General features: G+C 36.2%; 1 protein-coding gene across 4 annotated transcripts in view; it reads right to left on the bottom strand.

Annotated features, from left to right (window-relative positions):
• CPED1 (cadherin like and PC-esterase domain containing 1) overlaps positions 1-27,629 on the bottom strand; it is a 272,074-nt gene that overhangs the window by 149,674 nt on the left and 94,771 nt on the right. For all 4 annotated transcript variants that reach the window (XM_070512455.1, XM_070512448.1, XM_070512440.1 and 1 more), the window contains one exon: positions 613-755. In XM_070512455.1, the coding sequence (XP_070368556.1) occupies positions 613-755 (143 nt within the window). The remainder of the gene's footprint in view (positions 1-612; positions 756-27,629) is intronic.

Raw genomic sequence — 27,629 nt, 5'->3', positions numbered from 1 at the left:
TCTATAAATTAGGAAATATGTTTAGATGTTCATATTTGTATTTTGTTGTTGTTATTGCCATCTAGTCGATTCCAAATCCTTGTGACCAGTCAATTCCGATTCCTAGCAACACTGTGTACAGCAAAGTGGAATGCTGCTTGATCCTTCTGTGCCATCCTCTCACCTTTTGCTGCTGTATCAAACAAGGCTCTCCTGCTATGCTTAGGATTTTCAGGGCCAGTCTTTTCCAAAGTGGGTGTCAAGGTCTTTCTTCCTAGTCTGTCTTAGTCTAGAAGCTCTGATTCGATGAAACCTATGGGTAACCCTTCTGGTATTTGAAATCCTGGTGGCATGGCTTTCAGCATCATGGCAACACACAGCCACCAGCGTGTGACAACCGGCAGACAGTTGGTGTGGTTCCTTGACTGGAAAAAGAACCTGGGCCGCGGTGGGGAGAGCACCAAATCTTAACCACTAGACCGCCAGGGCTGGCTTCATATTTGTATACTGACGTAAAATTTTCCAAGTAGCACTTACTTGTAATAATTAGGATATATTTTCACTAACAATCAATTTTTAGATGGTAGATTTTTTTTCTTCTTTTTCTTTTTTTACATTGAAATTTGTTTTTACCTATTGAAGGCCTTTGGTCCTGGAGTAGATGGTTCACTGAATACCTCAGCTGCTAACAGGAGCTTGCTAATTGCTTCCTTCATCTTCTCAAAAGCCTGAAGAGGTGAGCTGGCTCTCAGGAATGTCTCAAAGAATGTCTGCAGCTGTGAACAAAGCAAAGGATTCATTTGTTGAAACAACAATCTCAATTTGTCTCTCTATCATTTCCAAGGAAACCAGTTAGAAGGACTCCTTTTAGGTTATCTTTTTTTGTCACACTAAGACAAAACTCCTTAAATAGAAAAGTTGGACAATCTAAGACATACATATTGTATAAATTATATCTGCATGTATATAATATACTGAAAGTATATTATATAATGAATATATATTATAAATAATATATAATATGTATATGCATTTAAAATATTTTATAACCCTTTACTTGAATATGGGGTGCCACTACATCTTATAATTTCAATCACTTTAGACATGCTTACTCCATTTTTTTCTCATTTCATGGCATCTAACATGGAAAGTGAAGTGGCACTGTAACAGGGCTTGTGATCAGAACGCTCAAGTTTAATTCGTGACCTACTAACTAGGTGAATTGGGACTCAGAACTCACTTCTGTGAGTTTCTGTGTACTTCTCTTTAAAGTGGGTTAACGTCTTCCAACAAGAGAGTTGTGAAGATAAGTTAGAAGAAAATGTATTTGAAAGCCACCGTAAAAAATAAAATTCAAATTTAAGCTTTTTATTATTATCAATTTTCTGCATACACTGGAACAAAAATAACTAAATTCAAGTTGCTTCTTCATGGTATTTTGCTATGGGAGATCTAAGAGCCAACGAGAGAATCTAAGAGAATCTCAGTGTCCTCCTGACATTTTCATTTCAGTTGCATGTGGAGAGGATGGGGCAGTATTACGAAAGGGTCAACGATGCTCAGATTTATGTCTTCTTAGGAACCCTGTAGGTGGTACCACAAATAGCTATTTTTATTTGCTTAAATACTAAAACAATCACAACAACAAAACCACTTCTTGAGGATGCTTAACAACAAAGCTCAAGTCAAAATTTTTAAAAAGTATAAAACAAATCTCATATTGATTCATAGACTCTCTCTCGATAAACATACTCTTTCAAAGATGAAGAACAAAAAATATTTTTTGAAGAAACATGCAGCAGGTACTCTATTAATGTTTTTGGAAGAATAGACCAAAGTTATCTAAACTGCATAAGACTGCAAAAAGAAAAACTTTTTGTTGGTATGATAATGAAGGACAGATACTGGCACAAATCACCTGGGGGAAATGGTAAATGTATCTTTAAAGTACACAAGCAAAATTCCCCCAAGAGAAACAAATACTTACTTCAGAAACTTTTAACAGCTGGAAAACAGAAACCTAATGAGATGTATGCTTTAAGACCCTATGAACACATCATTAGCATTTGGCAATTGGAGATGTTTTTCCATTGCTAAGGACTAAGGAAAATGAATGTAATAACTGTATGATCAAAAGAAAACAAATTAATGCTAACACTAAAAATGTTAACACCCTTGAGTCAAAATAGAGTAACATTATGTTTTCCCAAATAAAAGTAACTCATCATATTTCACTCAGTTCACCATATCATGTAGAAAGGATTATTGATGATATTACTTCATTTTCCCACTTTAATGTTCCCTGAAGACCACAGAGGTCAAGGTTAATAATTTAAGAAACTTGGAAGTGTTTGTGTAGCATATAAGATATGTAAGAGTGATTATTAGAGTATATTCTCCATGGTGAAAAATAATTAGCAAATTAATGCCTTAGGGTTGTATTAATTCTTCTTACTAGGGAAATGATTATTTCTTAATTTCTGACTGTAACAATGAGCAGTGAATATAGGCTGCCAGTACATCAATTCAGTCCCATTCAACTGAATTTTTAGTGAGAATTTACCATATACAAAGCACTGTGCTGTGGGCTTTTGGGGACAAGGTCCATAGCACACTGGTAACCCTGTAAACTCTAGAATCAAAAAGTCCCAGGCTTTATGCCTGTTACTATTAAATTGCGAGACTTTGTGGGATTAATAAGCATGTACTTGACAGAAGTACTGCTAGGATTAAAGGAGAGAATGTAGAGAAGGTATGCCACAGCCAGCACACGTCAATACTCAGACATGTTACCTCCTTTTACTAATTAAAGTGAGACAAGTCTATAGCCCTTTAAAGGAGATTTCAGTTAAAGTGGTTGTTGAACCCAGATTCTCATATGCATGATGTGGAAAATCAAAACTTCCCCCTGGGAATTCAAACATTTGTGACATAAACCAAGGAAAGACATTTTAAAAATAAATGATAAACTTTTCAGTAAAAATGTTTTAAAGAGAGAGAATAAAGAGGTATGATGGTTGAATGGATCCCTCCAGTGCTGCGCTTCCCAACAGAAGTGAAAGAGCAGAACAGAAGAACCCAAATAACTGGCTTTTCTCTCATTTTCTTAAGAACTCAGCCTGCTAAGGGAAGGACTAGGCTTGACCAAGAATCATGAAAGCAGGAGAATCTGAACACAGCTCCATTATGAACAGAAGTGTGAAGAGAGGAGAGAGAAATGATGCTCAAAAAGCACGATTCAAAATGGGGTGACTTCTTTTAATTTTGTATTAGTTCTCTTCCCAATTTTTGTCTCTGTATGCATTTTCTTCTATCTCATTGCATGTTTTTCAATTTATTTAAGCCCTTCAATTCAAAGAAAATTTTAGATGGGTGTCCTCTTGTATCTAATTTGTTTAGTACAGTGGCAAGAAAACTACATATACCAGAAATGAAAGTAGAATCATGCACATGCTTAATAGGTATTTTTTAAAAATCATCAACTTTCAATAAGTTGCCCAGAGAGGGCACAATACTTCTATCAGTGCTTATAACTAATTCACTTAGGCTAAGTGGAAGACGTCTTTGAGTATCTGATTGTATTGTCACTTGTTACACTAATTTTATTTCCTTGCTCAAATTACTTGAGTTCTGTACATCTCAGTGTGCTCAGATGTAGAAAGAGAGATCTGTGCTCGATGATTTCATCAGACAATGTCAAATCTGAAATTATTTGATATTAATTCCATTTAAAGTCATCAGAACCTGAAAAACACATTTTACCCAGGAGCCTTCTTAACTCAAGCGTAAATACCTGAAGAAGCACCTTCACCTTCCTTGATAATCCACAACAATCAAGCCATGAACTCAAATATCAAGGAACTTCTCTCTCTGTAGATCAAGATTTTTAATCAATGTTTTTGAGTTACATAAATATGAGAATATAAGATCCTAAGGAAATCAGTGCCTTGTCAGTGAGGTAAAAGTGAATAAAAGAACATCTTAAAACTCTTAACATGACATGAAACTATTTTAGGAACTATAAATTTTCCTCCTTCATTGTAAAAATGAAATACAAATTCAGCACAAAATAAATGACATAGAAATGACCTTGTAAGATCATGGTTGTTAAACCAGGCAGTTAAAGCATCACCATTTGTTTGCACTTACGTAAAATTCAAGCAATAACCCAGTAAGGTATTTATAATTTTTACATCTATCCATTCAAGCGCCTCATTGTAATATACATAGATGCATCAAAATTATCAACTAAAAATGGAAGGACAAGAGTAACGGAGGATGTCCTTGAAAATATTTGTTGGAAAACTTCAGTTATGTCTTTGATATTTTAAAATACTTCTAAGGCACCTTATATCCACCTCATTTCCCCATCCCTCTTCTCAAGTCCCTCCCATGCTAAATTCTTGGCTTCAACTAATTAATTCCCTTTATCCTCCCAATAAACCCTTAAATAATAAATCTTTGGGCAAGTTGCTTTCAATGGCAACACGTGTCACTCTGTGTTAAGCTTGCTGACTTTCTTGTCTGCTCTCACCACTAGACTGGCAGATCTTTTAGTGCAGAAGTTACATCATTTTATCTTTGGGTGGCCAGTACCTAACCAAGACTAGGTATTGAGTAAATATTGTTGAATAAATAAACCTAAGTATAACATTACAGAAACCACAGAGTCTTTGATAAGAGAAACAGTTTATTGGAGCTTCTGGATAACAGAATTTTTCTCCATAGGACAGCATGTTTATCTCTTGTTTCCATCTCATGAGAGAGGGAGGGTACGCATTTTTCTGGTAACTTGTAATAAAACTTTTGAAAAATAGAAGCTTACAGCTGTTCAAGAGGATTTTTGAGATAAGAAAATTTCATCTAAGAGTTAAAACAAAGAATGAAAGATTAACCAGTATTAGAGTTTTTTAAAAAGTCATGTTCTTGACTAACTGAGAAACTATAGCAGAATACTGATATTTCAATATTTTGAACTTTGAGTAGTGTTTAATAACACTGTACCTTACTAAAGTTTAACAGAATTTCTCTCAATATTATTGTATGCGAGAGAAATTTTCATTTCTCAGAATAAGGAAGAATATTGGTATTTAAAATAATTTTGCACCAAGAAGCATATAAAAAGATGCTCAATATCACTAATCATCAGGGAAATGCAAATCAAAACCACAATGAGATATCACCTCTCACCCATTAGGATGGCTACTGTCAAAAAAATCCATAAAATATTAAGTGTCGGGAGGGATGTGAAGAAATCAGAATCCTTAGACACTGTTGGTAAGAATGTTAAATGGTGCAGCCACTACACAGAACATTATGGAGGTTCCTCGAGAAGGTGAAAATAGAATTACCATATGATCCAGTAATTCAACTTCTGGTATCTAGGCAAAAGAATTTAAAATATGATCTATAAAAGATATTTGCACCCCAAGTTCATAGCAGCATTAGCCACAATAGCCAAAAGATGGAAGCAATTCAAGTATCCATCAATGAATGAATGGATGAACAAGATGTGGTCTATACACACATTAGAACAGTATTCAGCCTTAGAAAGGAAGAGCTTTCTGACCTATACTACAACATGGATTAACCCTGAGGATATTATGCTAAGTGAAACAATCCAGTCACAAAAGACACTGTATGATTCCACTTACATGAGGTATCTAGAATTCATAGAAACAGAAAACAGAATGGTGGTGCCAGTGGCTGGGGAGAGGGGGAAATGCAAAGTTATTGTTTAATGGGTATATAATTTCAGTTTTGCAAAAAGTTCTTGGAATTGATTGCCCAACAATGTAAATATACTTAATACTACTGTACACTTAAAACCGTAACTTAAAATGGTTAAGATGGTAAATTTTGTTTTGTATATATTATTACAGTTTAAAAAATTTTTAAATAATTTTGCAGTTTTCACAGCCTCACTCCCTCCAACAACCATATTTAAACACTTGCTAATTCTATATCACCAAAGTCCAAAAGAGCACGTCATTAATGATTAGCAATTTTGCAAAAGAAACAAAACAAAAAATAACCCTCCCTTGCTCCACTTCTCAGCTCCTGCAAATAGCAGAAATAATCTCCATCTCTACTCCATCTCCTCTCAGTCACTGCTGTATCCATAAGCACTCTTTTTTTTTTTTTTTAAAGATTTTATTTTTTCCTTTTTCTCCCCAAAGCCCCCCGGTACATAGTTGTGTATTCTTCGTTGTGGGTCCTTCTAGTTGTGGTATGTGGGACGCTGCCTCAGCATGGTCTGATGAGCAGTGCCATGTCCGCGCCCAGGATTCGAACCAACGAAACACTGGGCCGCCTGCAGCGGAGCGCGCGAACTTAACCACTCGGCCACGGGGCCAGCCCCCCCATAAGCACTCTTTTATCCTTGAACTTTTTATTCATTTGTTTAGGATGAGAGATATAATGCAGCAAGCTTGAATGCTGATAGGAATGCTCCAGAAGACAAGAGAAATTGATGGAACAGAAAGTCTAGGGGATGACCATCTCAGTTTATAGTCAATGCTCAAAAAGGAAGTATCACATAACAGCACAGACCCAATTTCATCTCTAGATAGAACTAAGGGCACTCAATTAAATATATGAACTCCAAGATTCTATGTTCTTTGATCACATTAGAATAAGCATGCATTTAAATCCACCTATTTTTAACACAGTAGGAATTTAAGGGTTCAGCATCAGTATTAATATTATTTTAAATGTAAGCATGGAGAAAACTGGTTCACATAAATACATAGATGTGGATGGAAAAGTTTCGTTATAGCAACATGACTTAATTCTTTGAATTCCCTCCAAGGTATATGAAAAAAACCACATAGTGATTTATCATGAAATATTTAATTTTGTTAAAAACTGAAAACAATCTGAGTTGTGAAGGATTTATGTAGTGTTTGACACATAATCACTATGGCATCCTTCCCTATCTCTAACCAACACCATAATTACATTGGTCTTTTTGTTTTGGGGGGTAGTTTTTTTTGCAGGATTTTTGCACCCTACAGCAATCATCACCATAATGTTAGGGAAAGATGAGAGCTACATCTTTCTTTTGAAGATCAGAAAAGTGTCTATGAAAGAGATGGGAAAAGAAGACTGTCTTGAAACTATCCACATGCCTGTGAGCCCGGTGGAGAGTCTTCATGGATCCCCAGAGGCACACGACATCTGCCTGAGGATCACAGCTCTGGATGTGTCTGGCCCAGAGGAACACATCCACCACACATCAGAGGGCTGGGGCAGGAGATGAAGTGCTAGTGAGCATTCTGGATCCTAGGGAGAAGTCTCCTTTGTGTTTTAAAGAGACATGATTTAGGGGGGAAAAAATCACATACTTAAAAATAGAAGAAGAAAAGGACAGAAGATTTGAGAAAGGGAGAAAAGTGACTAAATTACAAACCTAAGTATTGATGTAATTTTTTATTTAGTGCACATGTGGTATTCAAATATAATTCTATGTTGTATTTAATAACAATCACTAACCTTAGCCAAGCTGACACCATGTACCAGACTGTGCATTACTCAAGCACTGTTTTGTTTATATTTATAGCAATGCTATGAGGCTGATGCTCATTATGCCCATTTTATAGATGAAAAAACTGAGGTTGAGAACGCAAAGAACTTGCTTAAGGTTATGCAGCCAGGAGGAACCAATATGGGCGTTGAAGCCAGTCTGCTTGGCTGCAAAGTCCTTGCACTACTTCTGCCGTTGTGGCTTTGATTATAGTAGATTTAGGAATGTGGATGACCCTGAAATACAGAAGAATGAATCATCTGTGCTTTTACTTCCATGGAAAATGTGTTTGAAACTGTCACAATTCTCAAGCACATACCCTTACACTCACACATCTAAAATAGCAATTCAACAACTTGAGCATTTGTGTAGCCTAATTACCTTTTGGAAACACTAAGAATATTTCTTTGCAAGTTAAATCAATTGCCTGGATCAAGAACAAATTTCATGTTGAGTCGAATGATTTAAGAACACAAATATTCTCATCATTTGTTTTAGTTCATCGAAAATTGACTTGCTTGAGGGTAAACCAAGAAAAAACTGAATTAATTGGCTGAACCTAAATTAGGATAGTTTTTACTCATTCCCTGGAATTAGATCAAAACTCCAATATTTAAATAAGTTTCATGCTTCCAGTGACATGGATAATTTTGTTCATTTGTACTTCTTAACAATTCTAAGCTTTAAATCATACATTAAACTGAGAAATTCAGAAAGCAGAGTCTATGCAATCTAATCAGTTTCATAGTTGAAAATTTTAAATTCTCCCATGTGTCTCTCAGAGAATTGATCAGAAGCAAGGTATAGGAATACAAAAGGCCGTGAACAGCATAAAAATTTAATTATTTGCTTTGAATGGTAGAACTCTGATTGCACTATATTCCACCTTCTCAGAGAACTGGCAGTTTATTGTCCCTTCTGGAAACTCTCAGTGTGATATAAAGGAGCAGAGAGATTTAACAGTAAAGAGCAAAGGCTAAAATTGTAAATATTTTCATCATTGGATTCTCTATATGTCTACTCATTTTCTTTATATGAATGCCATTGTTCACAACTATTTTCCGTTAAAGTTAAAACACAAGCCTTCTTTAAGCCTCCAATAAAATAACGTCTGATAGCTTGTTTGGAAAACTTTACATTTTGTTAATTGTCTCATATAGAAAATGACATTGAAATCTGGTAATATTTCCAACAAGTAATACTTGTAACAGGTAGTACAAAACTTTGCAAATAGGGATGCGTTTGGGAGAAAGATACCTATCTCATACATCTATAAATACTTTCAAATGAGTAAGAAAGCAAAAAGGGAAAATATTTTCCATTTATGTTCTGTATATTTAATGCAGGGTATCTATTTTAGGTCTTATTAAGTTTCCTGGTCAATCACAAAAGGAAAAGAAATATATTCATTAAAAATAAAGAGTTCTGGTTGTACAATAAAGACAATGATAGAATAATATACTCTAACTTATGAGGGCTGTAGTGTTAAAGTCTGTTGAATCCATAGTAGATTTATTACAATTTTCTGCTATTTTCTTACATTTCTCTCATATCAGTTACCTTATACCTCTTTCTTACTAGTGTTCAAACAAAATTCATTGTTTTGTTTTTTAAAGGTTGTCACCTGAGCTAACAACTGTTACCAATCGTCTTTTTTTTTCTGCTTTTCCCCAAATCCCCCCAGTACATAGTTGTATATTTTAGCTGTGGGTCCTTGTAGTTGTGGCATGTGGGACGCTACCTCAGCATGGCCATGTTCACACCCAGGATCCCAACCAGTGAAACCCGGGGCCACCGAAGTGGAGCGCGTGACATGTGAACTTAACCACTCGGCCATGGGGCCGGCCCCAAAATTCATTCTTTTATATGAGATATTTCAAATGAGCATTTAATTACTATGCATAATTTGAAAGTTTATGATTTAGTATTCTAATTAAATACAATGCCATATAGCCCATATCAATGTCTTCTCATTGTGGTGCTGACTATCCACTTCTGAGTTCCCTGTTCCCAACTACTTTTTCTTTCATTGCTGCCAGAGCAATCTTTATGAAGCACAGCTCAAATCACATCATTCCTCTACTCATAGAGAATAGAAGTCCTCAATATTTGCAGAAGGAGGTGGTATAATAAACAGCAGAAACCCTTTTATACTTTTTGCTACAAAGAGACAGCTATTTTTATATGAGGATTCAAAAAGCAACACACACAATTCTTAAACATTTTAATTTCATTTGTTTAAATTTTTAAAATGTGACACATCACATTAACAAAATGAATAAAAATCAATAAGTTTCAGCATCCATTTATGATGAAAACTCTGAATAAAATGGGTGTAAAAGGAAAGTACCTCAACAGAACAAAGCCCACATATGACAAACCCACAGCTAACATCATACTCAACAGTGAAAAACTGAAAACCATCCCTCTAAGAAGAGGAACAAAACAGGATGCCCACTTCCACTACTCTTATTCAATCTAGTCCTAGACAGAGAAATCAGGCAAGAAAAAGACAGAAAAAAGCAACCAAAGCAGAAAGGAAGAAGGAAAACTGTCACTATTTGCAGATGATGTGATTTTATATATAGAAAACCCCCTAAGAATCCTCCAAAAAACTATTAGAAATAATAAACAAATACAGTAAAGTTGCAGGGTACTAAATCAACATACAAAAGTAAGTTGTGTTTCAAACACTAACAACCAAATAGCAGAAAGAGAAACCCAGACTACAATCCCATTTACAGTCACAACAAAAAGAATAAAATACCTAGGAATAAATTTAACCAAGGAGGTGGAAGACATGTACACTAAAACCATAAAACAGTGATGAAGGAAATCAAAGAAAACACAAAGAAATGGAAAGATTTTCATGGTTACGGATTGGAAGAATTAACACAGTTAAAATGTCCATATTACCTAAAGCAATCTACAAATTGAATGCAATCTTTATCAAAGTTCAAAGGACATTTTTCACTGGAATAGAACAAGGAATCCTAAAGTTTACATGGAAAGACAAAAGACCCCAGATAGCCAAAGCAATCCCGAGAAAAAAGAATAAAGTTGGAGGCATCAAAATCGCTGATTTCAAAGTTTACTACAAAGCTATAAAAATCAAAACAGCATGGTACTGGCAGAAAAACAGACACACAGATCAATGGAACAGAATTGAAAGCCCAGAAATAAACTGACACATCTATAGACAGATAATTTTTGACAAAGGAGCCAAAAACATACAATGGAGAAAGGAAAGTGTCTTCAATGAATGGTGTTGGGAAAACTGGACAGCCAAATGCAAATGAATGAAAGTAGACCATTATCTCACACCATACACAAAAATTAACTCAAAATGGATTAAAGACTTGAATGTAAGACCTGAAACCATAAAACTCCTGGAAGAAAATATAGGCAGTACATTCTCTGACATAAGTCTTAGCAGTATCTTTTTGAATATGTCTCCTCAGCCAAGGGAAATAAAAGAAAAAACAAACAAATAGGACTATATCAAACTAAAAAGCTTTTTCATGGCAAAAGAAGCAATCAACAAAATGAAAAAAAAAAACTACCAATTGGGAGAAGATATTTGAAATCACGTATCCAATAAGGGGTTAATATCCAAAATATATAAAGAACTGATACAACTTAACAACAAAAAAACCAGCAACTCAATTAAAAAATAGGCAGAGGATCTGAATAGGTATTTTTCCAAAGAAGATATACAGATAGCCAACATGCATATGAAAAGATGTTCAACATCACTAATTATTAGGGAAATGCAAATCAAAACTACAATCAGATATCACCTCATACCCATCAGAAAGGCTATTATTAAAAAGACAAGAAATAACAAGTATTGGAGAGGATGTGGAGAAAGGCAACCCTCATACATTGCTGGTGGGAATGTAAAGTGGTGCAGCCACTATGGAAAGCAATATGGAGATTTCTCAAAAAATTAAGAATAGATCTACCATGTGATCCAGCCATTCCACTTCTGGCTATTTATCCAAAGAACACTAATTTGAAAAGATATATGCACCTTTTTGTTCACTGCAGTATTCTTCACAATAGCCAAGACATGGAAACAAAGTAAGTGTGCATCAATGGATGAATGGATAAAGAAGATGTGATATATACACACAATGGAATACTACTCAGCCATAAAAAAACAATGAAATCATGCCATTTGTGACAACATAGATGAAGCTTGAGGGTATTATGCTAAGCGAAATAAGTCAGATAGAGAAAGCCAAAAACTGTACATCACTCATACGTGGAAGACAACAACAACAAACAAACACATAGATACAGAGAACAGACCAGTGGTTACCAGAGAAGAAGCCAGTAGGCAATGGGTGACAGGGGTAAAGGGGCATATTGTGTATGGTGATGGATGGCAACTAGACTTTTGGTGGTGAACGTGATATAGTCTATATAGAAGCTGAAACATAATGATGTGCACCTGAAATTTATATAACGTTATAAACCAATGTTACCTCAATTAAAAAAATCCATAAATGTACATTCCTTTGTCAATCTTATACAGCCAAGGTCTTTTATTTGCATATGGGTGAACTAATTGGAATTGCCAGGCATCTAACTTACAGAAACCTTACCCATAATGCATTGGTTATAATTACAACTACAGCAAGAACATAAAAACACTTACAAAGAAATCTCAGGGCAGAATCTTTGCAGACTTTACAATCTCCCCATCCCCAAACTCTGAAAGTTGTTAAGCCACATGTAATTTACCTGCAATGTTTTCAAGCAATTTTCCTAGATTTATTCTTTATAAATCTTCAACTTTGCTTTTATGGAAACAAGTCTGTCTCTTTTTGCACTTATAGTTCACCAGTGCATGACGAGGGACGCATACAAATGCTTGCCTCAGGCATTGAGTTCTTGCATTCAGCAGTCAGCATGCTTTACAGCGGACACACAGAGCATTGCTTAACACCGCAAGTAGTTAAGTGGTAGTTAAGAGAGATTTTACTCACTGGAGGTCTGAGGCCTAATCCTAATCATATTTACTAGTTCTGTCATCTCTAAAAAATCATGACTCTTCACTTCCTCATCCATCGAATGGGTATAAAACTATCACCCAATCTCCCAGGGCTTTTAAAAGTATTAAATGAGACCACGCAGGAGAATACATTCAGAAGTATAAAATGACAGTGGGGTCATTTTACGTTTTACGTGCAGGAAATTCAAGCTCTTCAGGATCTGATTCTAACATATCTTTTCTGGTTTCCCCCACTCCACAAATCCTATGACTTTTTCCCTTCCTTCTTTCTCCATCCCTCCCACTTCAGGATATCTACGGATTCTTTCCACCTCAAAATAAATACACAAACTAGCCAAATAAGCCAGCTCATACATGTGAGACTATAACCTATGTTCAACCTGCATGCTTCCTGATGTCTTTCCAAAGTAAATGCAAACATTCTTGCCTCATTCCCAGGGAAGCCCTATTCATTTTTCCAAGCTTGGAAAAAAATACTACCTATTTTGTGAAATCTACCTCACTTTCCCCAGGCTAAATAATTCTCTCCTACACTTGACTAGCCCAGTAACTCAGCCACTTATTGCACTCTGCTCTGTAGAGTTACTTATAAATATGTCTTTCTCCCCCACTCACTGGAGAGTTCCCTGAAGGGAAGAACCAGCATTTCTCTTTTGAGTCCCTCTCCACATTGCCCAACACATAGGTATCCTTTAGACAATTTTAGAATACAACTCAGTTGAATTGACTATGAACAATTATTGACACAGTCAACATTGATTTTCCTTTAAGTTGTTTTTGACTCTGTCATCAAACACAAAAATTTTATTCATGCACGAAGGAATAGATTAAATACATTAATTTCTCACCAATTTATTATGGGGAGATTATATTGTTTCTCCACCTTACTTGATGAAGGACATTCAACCATTAGAAGCTTCATTCTCATCTGAGAGTAGAGAAGTCACCAGACAAGATACCTTCCCCCTCCTTTCTCTTGTTGTCTCCTGACCCCTAATTAACTACTTCCCTGTTCTCACATTTAAATTCTATCCTGTGAAACCTGTCGCTAATCTGCTATAAAGTGAAAATCTTTCTTTTCATTGGTGTGGTAGTTTGCAAAATCTGGTCACGAATTCTTCCCACCCCTGTAGGCACACCCTCTTGCGGTGTGCTTTTGCACTTCCGCCAGAGGTCAAGTCTATTTCTTCATCCCTTGAATCTTAGCTTTGGCACATATGATCTTCTTTGGTTAGTGGGACATTAGTAAATATGATGCAAACTGTTTTAACAAATTACTTCAAACCCAGCGACTTAAAACAACAGAAATTTATTCTCTCGCAATTCTGGAGGCCAAAAGTCTAAAATCCAGGTGGTTGGCAGGGCCACATTCCTTCTTAAGGCTCTAGGGGACAATCATTCCTTGCCTCTTCCAGCTTCAAGAGGCTGCAGGCACTCCTTGGCTTGTGGGTGTATAACTCTAATCTCTGCCTCCATCTTCACATGACCTTCTCCTCTGTGTGTCTTCTCCTCTTCTGTCTGTGCCAAATCTCCCTTTGCCTTTCTTTTATAAGGACATGCGTCATTGGATTTAGGCACCACTTGGATAATCCAGGATGATCTCATTTTGAGATCCTTAACTTAATTACAGCTGCCAAGACTCTTTTTCTAAATAAGGTCACATTCACGGGTTCTGGGGGTTAGGATGTGGACATATCTTTTTGGGACACCATTCAACCATTATACAAACAAAAACTTGAAAAGAACTTGGCCTTTGGGGCTTGCTCACTTGCTATTCTTGGGAACCCTGACACTGCCACCATATGAAAGAACCCTGGGCAGCCTGCAAGATGATAAGAAATACATGGCCAAGTCATCCCCAAGACTCTAGCCAACAGCCAGGCATGAGTGAAGCCAGACTAGACCATCTAACCCCAACTGAACTGTCAGCTACTCATATAAATCAGCAGAGCCTGTCCAGCCAACCACAGAATCATGAGAAATAAGAAATATTTGTTGTTCAAAGGTGGTTTATGTTGCAAAAGCTAACTAATTTAATTTGCTTTTTGTTTGTTTAAATTCTGTCTTCTTTTCTTCTCTTTTTGAAATGGCGTCTGCATCTCTGTCTCCTATAAACCTCCCATATGAGGGAGAAGGTAATGTAAGAACTTCACATTTATTTTCAGTGCTTAAGAGTGTAGTCTAATGCCTGCTGCTTCTGGTGTGGTTTCCTCATTTCAAACCCCTCCAACTTCACTCTGGCTTCCATCCCACACACTGAATAGATTTAATCCTTTCTGGGGTAGGCAGTTCCTAAGCATTCTCTTCTCATCTTCTTATCTGAATACATCATAGTTGACCGCTCTACTATCTTTCAAGGGAACTGACCTGTGATTTGAGATCCCATCTATTTGAAAATAACCCTTAAACTCACGATGGCTGAGAAACAGGCACTTCTGCTCAGGCTGTTTTTACAGTAATGGGGACCTGGACACATGAGGCCTGCCTGTCACACTAGGAAGAGCAAGCAACTAGTTATCCTTCTCTTGTTTTAGAAGTGATAGGATACCTCTGCTGGAAATGGCAGGAGGGAGAGGGGCATGGGGAGGAGACTGGCAGGGAGAGAAACTGAACAAGTAAAGAAGCACCAAATTCTCAAGGCAAGAACTTCCCTGTGTAGGGCCCTCAGGCAGGGTATAGAGCAAAGGAGGCTTAAGAACCAGACAAATGGGTAGGAACCACATACATGGGTAAGCTGCTGTGAGATCAGGAACCTGTCTCCCATTCCACTTCTTCATTGCACAATTCTCTGTCCCACTCCCTTCCATCGGATCTATCTCAGGAAAGGGTACCACCATTCAAATAATGGCTGAAGAGCCATCTTTGAGCCATCTCTGTCTATCCTCTTTCTCAGCTCATCACCAATTCTTATTTCTCCACAAGGTATCCACTTGTGTCTTTCTTCAGACCATGATCTCACCAACTAGTCCAAGCCACCATCGTCCTCACCTGGACTCCTGAATAGCCTTGCCACTGATTTCTCTGGATCCCCTCACAACCCCCTACAATCTGTTCTCCACACAGCAGCAGAGCGGGCCTGAAAAGGTAAAGCAAATTATGGCATTCCCCTATTTACCATCTTTCAGTGGTGTCCCTCTGCCCATAGAAATAAAAGCCGAATTCCTTACTTTGTCTGTAAGTCCTGTGTGAACTGAACCTACCCTTTCTCTGCTTCCTCCTCTCTACCAATATCACTTCCCTTTTGTTCAACATGATGCACTTCCACTGCTTGTGATGTTCTGTGAACGGGCAAGGACTCTCCTACCTCAAGACATTGGAATTGTCCATTTGCTGGGTGTGTTTCATCACTAGCTCTTCCAACGAGGCTTAGTCTCCTCCATGAATTACAGCTCAGATGTCACCTAGTCAGGAAGATCTTTCTACTTCTCATAAAGTGGGCAACCCAGTCACTCTCTACACATCATCATTATTCATTTTATTCCTAACTATATTAAAAATCTACAATTATCAGTATTTCTTTACATATGTATAATTAGCTCTTTATCTGTATTTCATCTACCTCTCAATACAAGAATAAACTCCATGAAAGCAGGAACTCTACCTTGTTTATTATTATATCACTGGAACCTAACACAGTGTCTACACATGGGAGTACCCAGCAAATATTTGTAAAAGGAAGAAAAACCTCATTTAACCCATAGAGAACTGTTCCTATTTTACAGATAGAGAAAGTGGTTCACAGAGATTGAAAGACTTGCCTGAGGTCATACAGTTGGCACCTCAGCGCGTCCATTAGAGGTCATGCCTTGGGACTTTTCTTTTTAGTCCTGTAGATCTAGCACTACAGATCCAAGGCGAGTGATTTATTTCCCTCTCCTTTAGAGTAAAAGTGCAGTTGGATATTCGCTTATCACTCTGATTGAAAGGATGTCATCATTCTCCTATTCATATTTTTAAATCACACTTCTTTTCACTTTAACAGTAACTCCTCGAAAGCTTGAAAATGTAATATATTTCCTTAGCATAATGTTTTTCTTCTGTGAGTTCTGAGTTTAGAATAATGATTTCACTCTGTGACTTGAATACACGTTCTTTATGTTGATGACTTTGGTAATCAAGCACATGAGAAAATTCTCAAACCTTTCAAATGCATTTGGAAAAAATTCCGGATAGAAATCATTTTGGTACAATACTTTTTTAAACAGGTAGATGAGGCTGTGGTACCTGAAACTAATTGGACTCTGGAAGACAAGACGCCAGGCATAGGGAGGCTGGTTTAGAAGGGAAGCCACACAGAATATAGATATATATAAACACAGGGACACTTAGGATTTCTTCTCCTGTTTGCAGTCCTTTCCTCCAAATTTTAAAGACCTGTTTCAGAGAGCTTCTAAGAACTGGTTTCATAAGCACAGCAGTGGGGGCGAGAAGACAAGCTGTTATGAGACAAAGAGGATAGAATAGTGGGTAGAGGAATGCTCCATATCACTAAATGATGAAGTCAGAGAATAACCGCCTTACAGGCAGATGCTCCATAGAGATAGAACTAACAAAAGCAATGAAATATATCTAGATATTGCAGTAGATAGAACGCAGCAAGACGTATGTGTGCAGAACCCTGAGAATCCATCTTTATCTGCCTGACTAGCGCTCAGAGAAATGAAAGACACATTTGCAGTTCCATACGGCAATATTAGGTCATTTACAAAATTCAAAGGAATTCAAATTAAGCTGATGTGAGGTTCAAGTTGAAATCAAACAAGTACACACAAAAGATAACGGATAAAAGTAATGCATTCTCAGATGCTAAGTCTAAAATGCTAGTGCTAACTTTATGGTAATTTTTTAAAACCTGGTGTATCATAAAATCATCTTAAATGGAAAAACAATGTCCAATGACTGACAAATGCTGAAAGCATTCCAAATAATTTTGTGGCCCTGTGGCAATTTAAATCGTACTGTAGATTTATCACCATTCAGATTCTCTACTTAGTAATATAGTCTCCCCACCACAAGGATGGATTATCAGATAACATCCTAAAAATAAATATGATAATGCAATGAAAGAAAAAGGTCAAAGCTTTGCTGTCTAAGCATTTTTGCCTTCTTTTTCCCTTTCACTGTTGGACAGCTTAGGCTGTTAGTGCAATACCGAAAAAGATCACTTGAGGGCAATACAGTATTTGTGTTTTGCTTTCTCTCATAGCTATGTAGGTTGCCTTGGTGACAAAAGATTGCCGTTTCTTTCAAATTTGAAACCACATTTTAATATATGGGAAGAAAAAGGCTGTACTTCATTTTAAATTTACAATGCATAAATCACATAAGACAAATGCAAGTCAGATTTTCTCCTGAAGGAAGCAAAAGTCTGTCTTCCTTTAGCAGACAAATCAGCTTTACCTAGTCGGTATAGTTGGGGATATTTTATATTTAGGATTTGTCACAGCCTTTGAGACAGATGTCAAAGAATAAAGGAAATTTTTAACAGAAATGGTTAAAATTACAAACATAATAAGCTTTAAAATGTACTGGTGGGGGGCTGGCCCCGTGGCCGAGTGGTTAAGTTCGCGCGCTCTGCTGCAGGCAGCCCAGTGTTTCGCCAGTTCGAATCCTGGGCGCGGACATGGCACTGCTCATCAAACCACGCTGAGGCGGCGTCCCATATACCACAACTAGAAGGACTCACAACTAAGAATATACAACTATGTACTGGGGGGTTTTGGGGAGAAAAAGGAAAAAAAAATGTACTGGTGGGAAATTATTTTGTTTCTATACCCAAAGTTAAAATGTAAACATCATCTGTCTTCTCCACTGGGTACATATTTTATAATACTCTTAAGCATTAAAGTACTTAATTTGGGGGCAACACTTACTGCCATTGTCTTCACTGTTATTACTTTGCATTCACATACCACTTTGTAAAAGGGTTATTTTTATTGCTAATTATTTTTTTCTGCAATGTGATAAGTGCAGTGGAGTCTATTCCAAGCCATTTATCTCTCCTTCTGCCTGCTGAGTACTAGTATTGTGTCAGGCACTGAAAGTTTGTTTCCTTTTTATTTTTTTATTTTATCTTTTTGGTGAGGAATATTAGCTCTGAGCTAACATCTGTGCCAATCTTCCTCTACTTTGTATGCAGGACACTGCCACAGTGTGGCTTGCCAGGTGGTGTGTAAGTCTGCACCCAGGATGAGAACCCAGGAACCAGGGGCCGCCGAAGTGGAGCGCATGACCTTAACTACTATGCCACCAGGCTGGCCCCTATTTCCTTTGCAAATAAAAAATAAACATAATCTCTTCTTTGAAGAATTCTAAACTTAGTTAGGCAAGTAAATTTTTCTTCTTCCTTTTTGTTCTCCTGATTCTTTGCTGACTTCATCTGATTTTTTTTCTCCCAGTATATTTTCCTGTCCTCAGAAGACACTTATCATTACCACAGCAATGGAAAACTCAGGCGAGCCCTGTGGTCAAAGTCCAGGAATCAAGATTTATAAAATTAATTCAGTAACTCTCCAGATGCCTGCACAGAAGTGGAAAAATTCAGGAAGACTGCGTGAAGTTTTGCCTTAATTCACAAGTCCACTACCAAAAGCTCCATCTTAATTCTGTATTGTGTAGAGGGTAGTGAAGGAAGGGATTACACAGCCGCTCCGTCTGTGGACATATTTCTGGCGTAGCTAGCTCATCTATTAAAGAAATAATGAGTAACTCAAAAATTAACATGGTGCTGTTCTCTGTGGATTCTTAAAGTATTTCAAACATTGCTTACACCGGTCCTCTTTTTCCATGCTCATATTTTACCCTAAAAACTTGTTTATTCTATAAACCTATGATCAGCAAGGTGTAACAGAAATCAGAGCAACACTCCTGTGCTGGGCAAAGGCAGAAAAAGGAAGAGCCTGCATAGACTAACTTATAAGAATTTCCAAGATGTTCACAGACCATTGACTCCTAGGCTCCAGTTGGAGAAATAACACTTGCTCTTTACCAGTCCTCAGCTGGTCCCCGTCCTCATCCCTGCGCAGGCGTCCACTAGAAGGCGCCAGAGAGAAGCAGGCTTTGAACTAGACAAGGGAAGGGGGTGGAGCCAAGGAGCAGGGAAATATGCGTCCTAACATCCAAAATGCCACTGAGGCATTCCCTTTTCCATCTTTCAAGCATTCTGAAGGAATTCATTTACCTCTCCTGATTTCACACTAAAATCCAAGAGTATTAGCTAACCTTCACTTCTCTGGATATATAAGTAATACCTATCCATCAGTTTTCTAGTATTAAAGGAAATGATAATTAGCAAATTTATTCATTAGGGTTATGTTTTACCTTATATTGTCACTGTAACACATTATATATATATATAAAATATATATAATGCATACATGTCAGTTAATTATATTTGCACATATGTATCAATCAGGTCACTGTATTAGTTCAGAAGAGATACGTTTGCAGTAACAAAGATGTTGTATGTGAATTCATCATATTTATCTTTTGTTGAAGAACCTATTCAAATCATATTTTCCCAAAATGAGAGTTTTTTGTATGTTACAATTAATAAGTTACCTTTAATGAAAATGATAATGATAGACAATCATTCAATGATGAACGTTTTTTGATATTTATCCCCAAGGCTTTGGGGATACGGACACATTTCCTGCTGTTCTAAAGCTTAGAGTCATGTGTTTAAATGATCATTTTTGATCAAATAAACATGACAATGCTTATGAATAATTTTCTTCCTATTTAGGGTAATAATCCAGGTTTAGCATTAAGAATTAATGAATGCACAAAATTACTTGACAAAAGTTTTATGAAACAAAGTTGGAGAATGAATAAATGAAATGAATGAATGAAATTTTTCAAAATGAGACAAAGTTGCCATCAACAGAACGAAAGTTGCCATGAATACTAAAAAGTTATTTTGCATTGATGCACTTTAAAATCATGTGCAGTTGCAAAACAATCATTCTTTTTCTAGAGCAAACACATATCTGAAATAATATTTAACACCAATGTGGGCTGATGAGAGAAGTGTTATTTTGCAATTATGATTTTGGTTTTGATTATAAGTCAGCTTTAGCCACATGTTTGTTTATTTAATTTTATGCCAGTTATCTATAATTTCTATTTATATAAAATCATACTTTAAAATGAACACCCTGATGCAATTTTTAAATTTAATCCGAGCAAGAGTAGATTAAGTAATACATCAACTCATTTTACGAACTCCCAGGAGCAAGCTTTTATTCACATTCTTTCTACAGCTGACATAAATCTCCCAGGCCTGCAGAAAGACCAGATGCTCAGTGAAAAAGTCTTTTACAAGGTCTGTTCCATAGTCTGCAGTTTTAGACATAAAATGACGACCAGGAGAAGAACACTTCCTAAAGTCGAAAACCCCTACTGTAACTTTACACCTGCTTCCAAAGACATTACTCATTTTTACCCTGGGAATATATGAGCTATCTCACCCGACATTATGAAAGGCGCTGCATAAATATTGACGACAAATGAGGCTAACTTCATCCCTGCAACTGTGTCATACTTCCAAAACTGAATAAGAGATATATGCACTCTCTAAAAAGGGTCCTCGTAAATAATAACATTCCCCACTTCGCCAAAGTTCACTCTCTCCTCTGCGCACATTTGCTGATCGCATGCATGTGAGGGGGAAGTGCAGGCACAGGGAATGGAAGAATGGCCCCCCAAAGGCCAATGCAGCGGTGGTAGAGAGCTGGTGATTCAGAGCCTCAGACGGGGCAGGAGCTTGCTTTAACTTGGGTTTCCAGTAGAGACAATTCTCACTGACTTGAGAAAAGGCTCCAATGTCCTGTGTTTTCCCCTTTCTATCAAAGTGGTCCTGCCCAGAAATTTAGGTTATGATGTCTGTCTATTGCATTTACTGGAAAGCCACTGGAAGATCATTGCAAAATATAGGCTGAATTAGAACAGGTAGGGATTAAACAGACTTGGCAACACCTCACACAGTTAAACATTTTTAAAAGATCTTCAATTGAATTCAATCTAAGACACCTTTATCGAGAGCTGATGACATTCAAGGAATCCTCTTCACATAACTTTTGAATACCTATTATCAACAAATGAACATCTTTAAATGTGGGATGCCTGATCAAACAATGAATTCATTTAAGTTATATCTCAACTAGACAAAGTAAGAGTTTTGACAGGTCTTCCTGCCAGAAGTCACAAATCACTCCAGCAATACATTTTCATCAAAGCAGTCAGCTACAATCACAGCTATAAAGACTCTCGAGACGTCATAAAGAAGTTACAGATATGAGAGTTTCCTCCCTGCTGGATAACTTTACAATGGATGGAGGGATAACTTGTGACTTTGTACTCTAAGAACCAAATTTAAATTTACAATATTTCTTGCAGTTAATCTATATGACCTATGTATATAGACAGCCATGGACACAGGTGAAGGAAGTTATACTTAGAATGGTTGTTCTCCTTTTGAATTCATAGATATAACTGGAGTGTTTTATATTCGAATTGAGAGCTTTTTAGAGAAATTTTTGAATAAAATATTGCTTTAAATTGGATTTATTATATTTCACCAAGAAAATGACATTGCTTTAAAAGCAGTAAAAATGGTTGTCTTAAAATCAGATCATAGGCTATAGTAAGCAAATCTTGCATTTGCTATTCATTTTCTTTCCCTTTTTCCATCTCCCTCCTCCTTCTAAATGTGAACATCCTTTGGAAACATCTAACACAAATTATAAATTATTTTTATTGTATAGAAGGGGATTTTAGAAAAATTTAGTTTACAAAGCTTCTACTTTCCATTATGTCTCGAATTTGCATTTCTTAATATTTTTCAACTCTCTCCAGAGCTTTAGAAGATAAAACGTCTCAGCAGCAGACTTAATTGGAAATAAATGAGCTCATAGTTATATCTGTTATTACTTTCATACCTCCTTTAGCTGCCAGAATATTCTATAAATAGCCACTGATAACCAGTTTAGTGGGCTTGCCTCACTGCACAGTGAATAAATCACCACTGATTTAACTAAGTAGTTTAGCTTCTGAATTCAGGACTCAGTACACACACACACACACACATACACACACACACAATGTCTTTTTGAATTTAAGAACAGTATTTGATAAATTTTGATGTCATGGGGTTCGTCTTTAAAGTGGGTTTGGTCTTGTCTTCCACATTAGCATTGAGAACTGTTTCCATGGTTTTTTTCACCTCTAAAAATATCAGGAGGAAGCAGTATTTTGGAGGATGGTCAAGAGATTTAACAGATAAGTATAATCTATTTTAGCTGAAGCAATAAATACTTCAGTTGAAGGGTAAATAAATATTCCCTTGTTTTTTGAAATCTATCTGTAGCATCAAGTGTAACTTTGACCTTGTAAGAAAATAATCGCTCTCTGGCACATTAACCCAGGAAGCTGCACTACCTCCCTTTGAGGGCAGATAACAGTGTTGTCCAGAATAATCAGGCAAGATCTTGAAAAGACAAATCCCAAGGAGAGGATGAAAACGACAAGAACTGAGTGCTTTCCTGTGCCACCACTGCGGCCTGCATCTGTCCCGCAGACACAACAAAGACAGGAATAAGAAACAAAACAGTGAATAAAGCATGAAAATCTAAAGCAAATCAAATCACAAAGAGCTTCCTTTTCTCATGATTTATCTTCAGGAAATGCATAAAAACTATCACCAAAAAAACGTATTATTTCTACCAGTCATCTCTACTAAGGTCAGGGGAAATGACTTAAATAATGAAAAAAAGAAAAAAACAAAAAAGTTACTTGGAATATCTAGGAGTCTCAATGTCCTCTCAAGATAGATAGTGAACTAGTATAGGTGAAATGAGATAAAGCATGAATTTAACAAAAAAAGCCCAAAAAATAAAAACCTGTGTGGAACGGATTCCAAAAGCTGTTTTGAACTGGGCTGGCCAGTGGTGGCAATGGACAGGGGTGGCTGGAGTTTGGGGAGGGGGGCTGCTGAAGGCTTCTCTGAGCGGACAGAGTGGAGGAAAGTATTTTTGTTGTACTCCTGCCTCTGCCCTGTGATCCCCTGGGACAATCACCGTCTGCTCCCTCTCTGTTAAAGACATGAAGTCCACCCCAAGATTGAGGTTGCTCCATTTCTTGGGGATAATGTCCTGCTCAGGTGACGCGTTGATAAAGCCACGTGAGATTACATCACAGTCGACATTCACTCCTCCACTCTATTCTCTCACAAACCCTGAGTTTGAGGGATTATAATAATGGGAAATGCCTCCTCCCAGGGCACTTCCTCAGAGTTTAGGGGGTGAAATTCTGACCAGAGAAATTGCCTGCTACAGTAGCAGCAGGCGGAAGTGGTCGAAAGTGGTTTTATGGTGCCTAGAATTCATCCTCTCCCCTCTCCAAGGCTTCACCTGCAGGACTGGCCTTCCGCAAACACTATAACGGCCAGAATAAATAGTATCTGCAAGAGAACTTACGCTCAAAGGACAAAATAGGGGACACACGAAAAGTACAGCTACCTCAAAAGAAAGGCAATAAACTGAATGACATATGTCATGCTACTACAACTAGAGGACTAGGGCGCAGTGGTGCAATGGATAGCGCACTGGACTAGGAGTTTAATGCACCAGGAGTTTAAAATAAGCATGATTAATATACTCACGGAAATACTGGAAGACAGTAGCAAATGAAATATGGAAAAAGAATCATTGAAAAGAACTAAGAGGAAACATAGTAAGAAATCAATAGATGTAAGCAAAAATGCGCACAGTTCTTAAGGGATATCAGTGCAGGAGATGAAGGGGTCAAAATGTGAACAGAAGAAAGAAAGAAAAAAGAGTGCGCAAAAATACTTCAAGAAATCATAAAAACAAATTTCCCAGAATTAAACAGTAAAGACTTCCAGCCAAATTGCAAACACTCACTAAGAAAAGAAACAAATCCAGGAGGATGAAACAGGGGAAGGAAAGGTGACACACTCCTTGATAAAATTTATTGTTTTGTTTTCCTTTTGAAGGAAAAAAAGACCATAAAAGGAAAAAAATGATTATTTCCACCAGAACTAAAACTCTACATTCTTTGAAAAGTTTAATAATAATTAATGAGAAAATAAACATGTGCATGTCTTCAATGAAGGGTGACTACCGTATGTTACATATATTAAAAATGCATACCTTTTAAACTTGAGAAAAGTTGAGCTTTACAGTGAAAAGCAGGAAAAGATATTTAAAAAGAAACAAAAAGGATGAATACTAAAGAAATAAATAAATAAGTCCTAACATAATCACAGTGTATGAAACTCAGTTAAAAATTACAAATTAAAAAACAAAGATTCTCAGATTGGATCAAAACAATAAATTCCCAAAATATATTAACTATGAAAAGATACATTTAATATAAATACATGTAGAAAGGGTAAAAATAAAATATGTATGTGGGAAAACAAAAATATGAACCAAAAGAAAGCTCATAGTAATCTTAGTATCTGACTAAAACAGAAATTAATGCAATAGTATCCTAAGACAAAAGAAAGGTATTATATACCTTTCGAATATAGTATATACCTTTAGTTAAGGAACTATGGAGAAAGAAGATATAAGCATCATAAGTAAATAGATAACTAATAATATAGCTTCAAAATAGTTAAGCACAGAATGGCAGGGAGAAATAGACAAACAACTGTAGTTGGAGATTTTATCAAGCAGAAAAAAACCCAGATATCTGCAAAATACAATTAATACGTACTTAATAAGCCTTTAACTATAGATAGAATTCTACACTCACATGTAGAGTTTTCCTTTTCAAGCACTCATGGAAGACTTGTTTTAAATAGAAAGGTTATTAGTCAATAAAGGAAAGCCTCAATAAATTTCAAGATACCAGTAGCATACAGAATATGATTTCTGATAATAATCCAATAAATTAGACATTCAAAACAAAAGGATAATTTAAAAATAATTTTATACTTAGAAACTGAAAAATGTTATTAAATACTTTGAGTTAAACAAGGCAAACATAAGAAATATTAAGAAACACTTAGAACCAAATAATTTGAAATTTATGGGACGTGACTACGGCAGTATATAGAAGAAATTTATAGCTTTATCCTTTTTTACCAGGAAACAAAAATGTTAAGCATAAAGGAGGCAAGCATTCAAATGAAGAAGCTATAAAAAGGACAAAAGAGCAAGCAAGCAAAAAACTAGAAGCCAAAAACCAACAAAAATAAGGGCAGAAATCTGTGAAATTGTGAGCAACAACTTCAAAATGATGGGAAAGATTAACAAAATAAAGAACTAGTTTCTTTAAAAAGATTAACCAACAATAGAGACCCCAGCAATTCTAATCAAGAAATAAAAATTAAATATCTACATATCATAAAACGAAAAACATGAAATAAGCTATAGATACCACAGATATAAAAATTGAAGCATTATAGTAATCAGCTATACACTGAAGAATTTGAAAACCTACGCGAAATTGATAAATTCTTTAAAAAACGCCAAATTGCACAAGCAGAAACTGAGAACTTAAAATCAATCAAAATATTTTAAACAAATTGAAATGTTAATGCTATTGCAAAAAACCTCCAAATCTATTTTTTCAAGAGACTTGTACCAAATTCTTGAGGGTCAGTTAACTTCTATCTTATACAAGTTGTTCCAAAAAATTGAAAGAGTGAAAGTTATCCAGCTCTATTTTGTGAGCTCCTATAATCTCAACTGCAAAAACCAGATAAGAGAAATATTTAAAAATATAATTATGTCGATATCATTCATGAACATAGATATAAAAATCATAATTAAACCAATCCAACAGAGTATTGAAAAATAGCCCCAAATTGTCAACTCGGTTTTATCTCAATTATGCAGGGAGGTTTTCTTAAAAGAAAATCTAGCAATACTATACACCACATAAACTTGAGGAGGAGAAAAATCACACGATTATCTCAATCAATGCAGAAAAAAGCATTTGTTAAGTTCAAATTCTTTTTATGTTGAAGACTTCCAACAAACTAAAAATATAAGGCAACTTCTTTGACTTGCTAAGGTTTATAAATTCATATCTCTTTGAGTTATACTCTAAAAAGATTTAAAAATGAAATCATATGACTTCTGGGATTTGTTTCAAAATAAGCTAGTGTTAGGGAAGGAGAGTGAAGAAAATACAGATGAAGCAAGATTACCCACGAATTCTCATAGTTGAAATGGCAATGATGGCTACATTGTGATTAATTGTATTATTCTCACTACTTTAGCAGAGATTGTAAAGTTTAAACACCAAAAACCGACTGCAAGCATTTCACCTAGTGGAGAAACTTGAAAAGAATTCCCTTTACAATGAAGAACAATCCAAGAGTGCTCACTATCGTTTCTACTTTTAAAGAAAGTATTGGAGATTCTGGCCAACATTAGTACAGGAAAAGAAAGAAGGAAAGAACATATATGAGAATTAAAAGCAGAGAGATTAACATGACCTTATTTGCAGATAAAATGACCATCTGCTTAGTAAAACCAATGATATTAATAGTAAAACTATTGGAACAAGTTTGCCAAATAGAAGTTCAACTTTAAAAGCATTATTTCTCGGGGCTGCCCGGTGGCTGAGTGGTTAAGTTCGTGCTCTCTGCTTTGCCAGCCCAGGGTTTCGCCGGTTCGGATCCTGGGCGCGGAAGTGGTATGGCTCATCGGGCCACGCTGAGGCGGCGTCCCACGTGCCACCACTAGAGGGACCCACAACTAAAATATACAACTATGTACTGGGGGGATTTGGGGAGAAAAAGCAGAAAGAAACCCCCAGTATTTCTCTATCATAGTAATGAGCAACTAGACAATATAATTTAAAAAACAATGTCAACAAATACTCTAAGGAATCTAGAAATAAACTTAAAATATAAGACCTCTGTGGAGAAAAAAATTTAAACTCTAATAAAGGACAAAGAAAATGATATCAATGAATGCAGAGATTTAATATTATGAATAGCAAATTCTTCAAAAATTAAACTATAAATTCAATGACACTATATATTGAAATTCCAGAAGGATTTAAAAAATATGCTTTTATTCTAAAATATTTATGAGGAAATAAATGTCTATAACATAGCTAACT

Source organism: Equus asinus, chromosome 1, assembly GCF_041296235.1.
Source record: "Equus asinus isolate D_3611 breed Donkey chromosome 1, EquAss-T2T_v2, whole genome shotgun sequence".
In the NCBI taxonomy this organism is placed as follows: Eukaryota; Metazoa; Chordata; class Mammalia; order Perissodactyla; family Equidae; genus Equus; species Equus asinus.
This window is presented reverse-complemented; position numbering and strand designations above follow the sequence as displayed.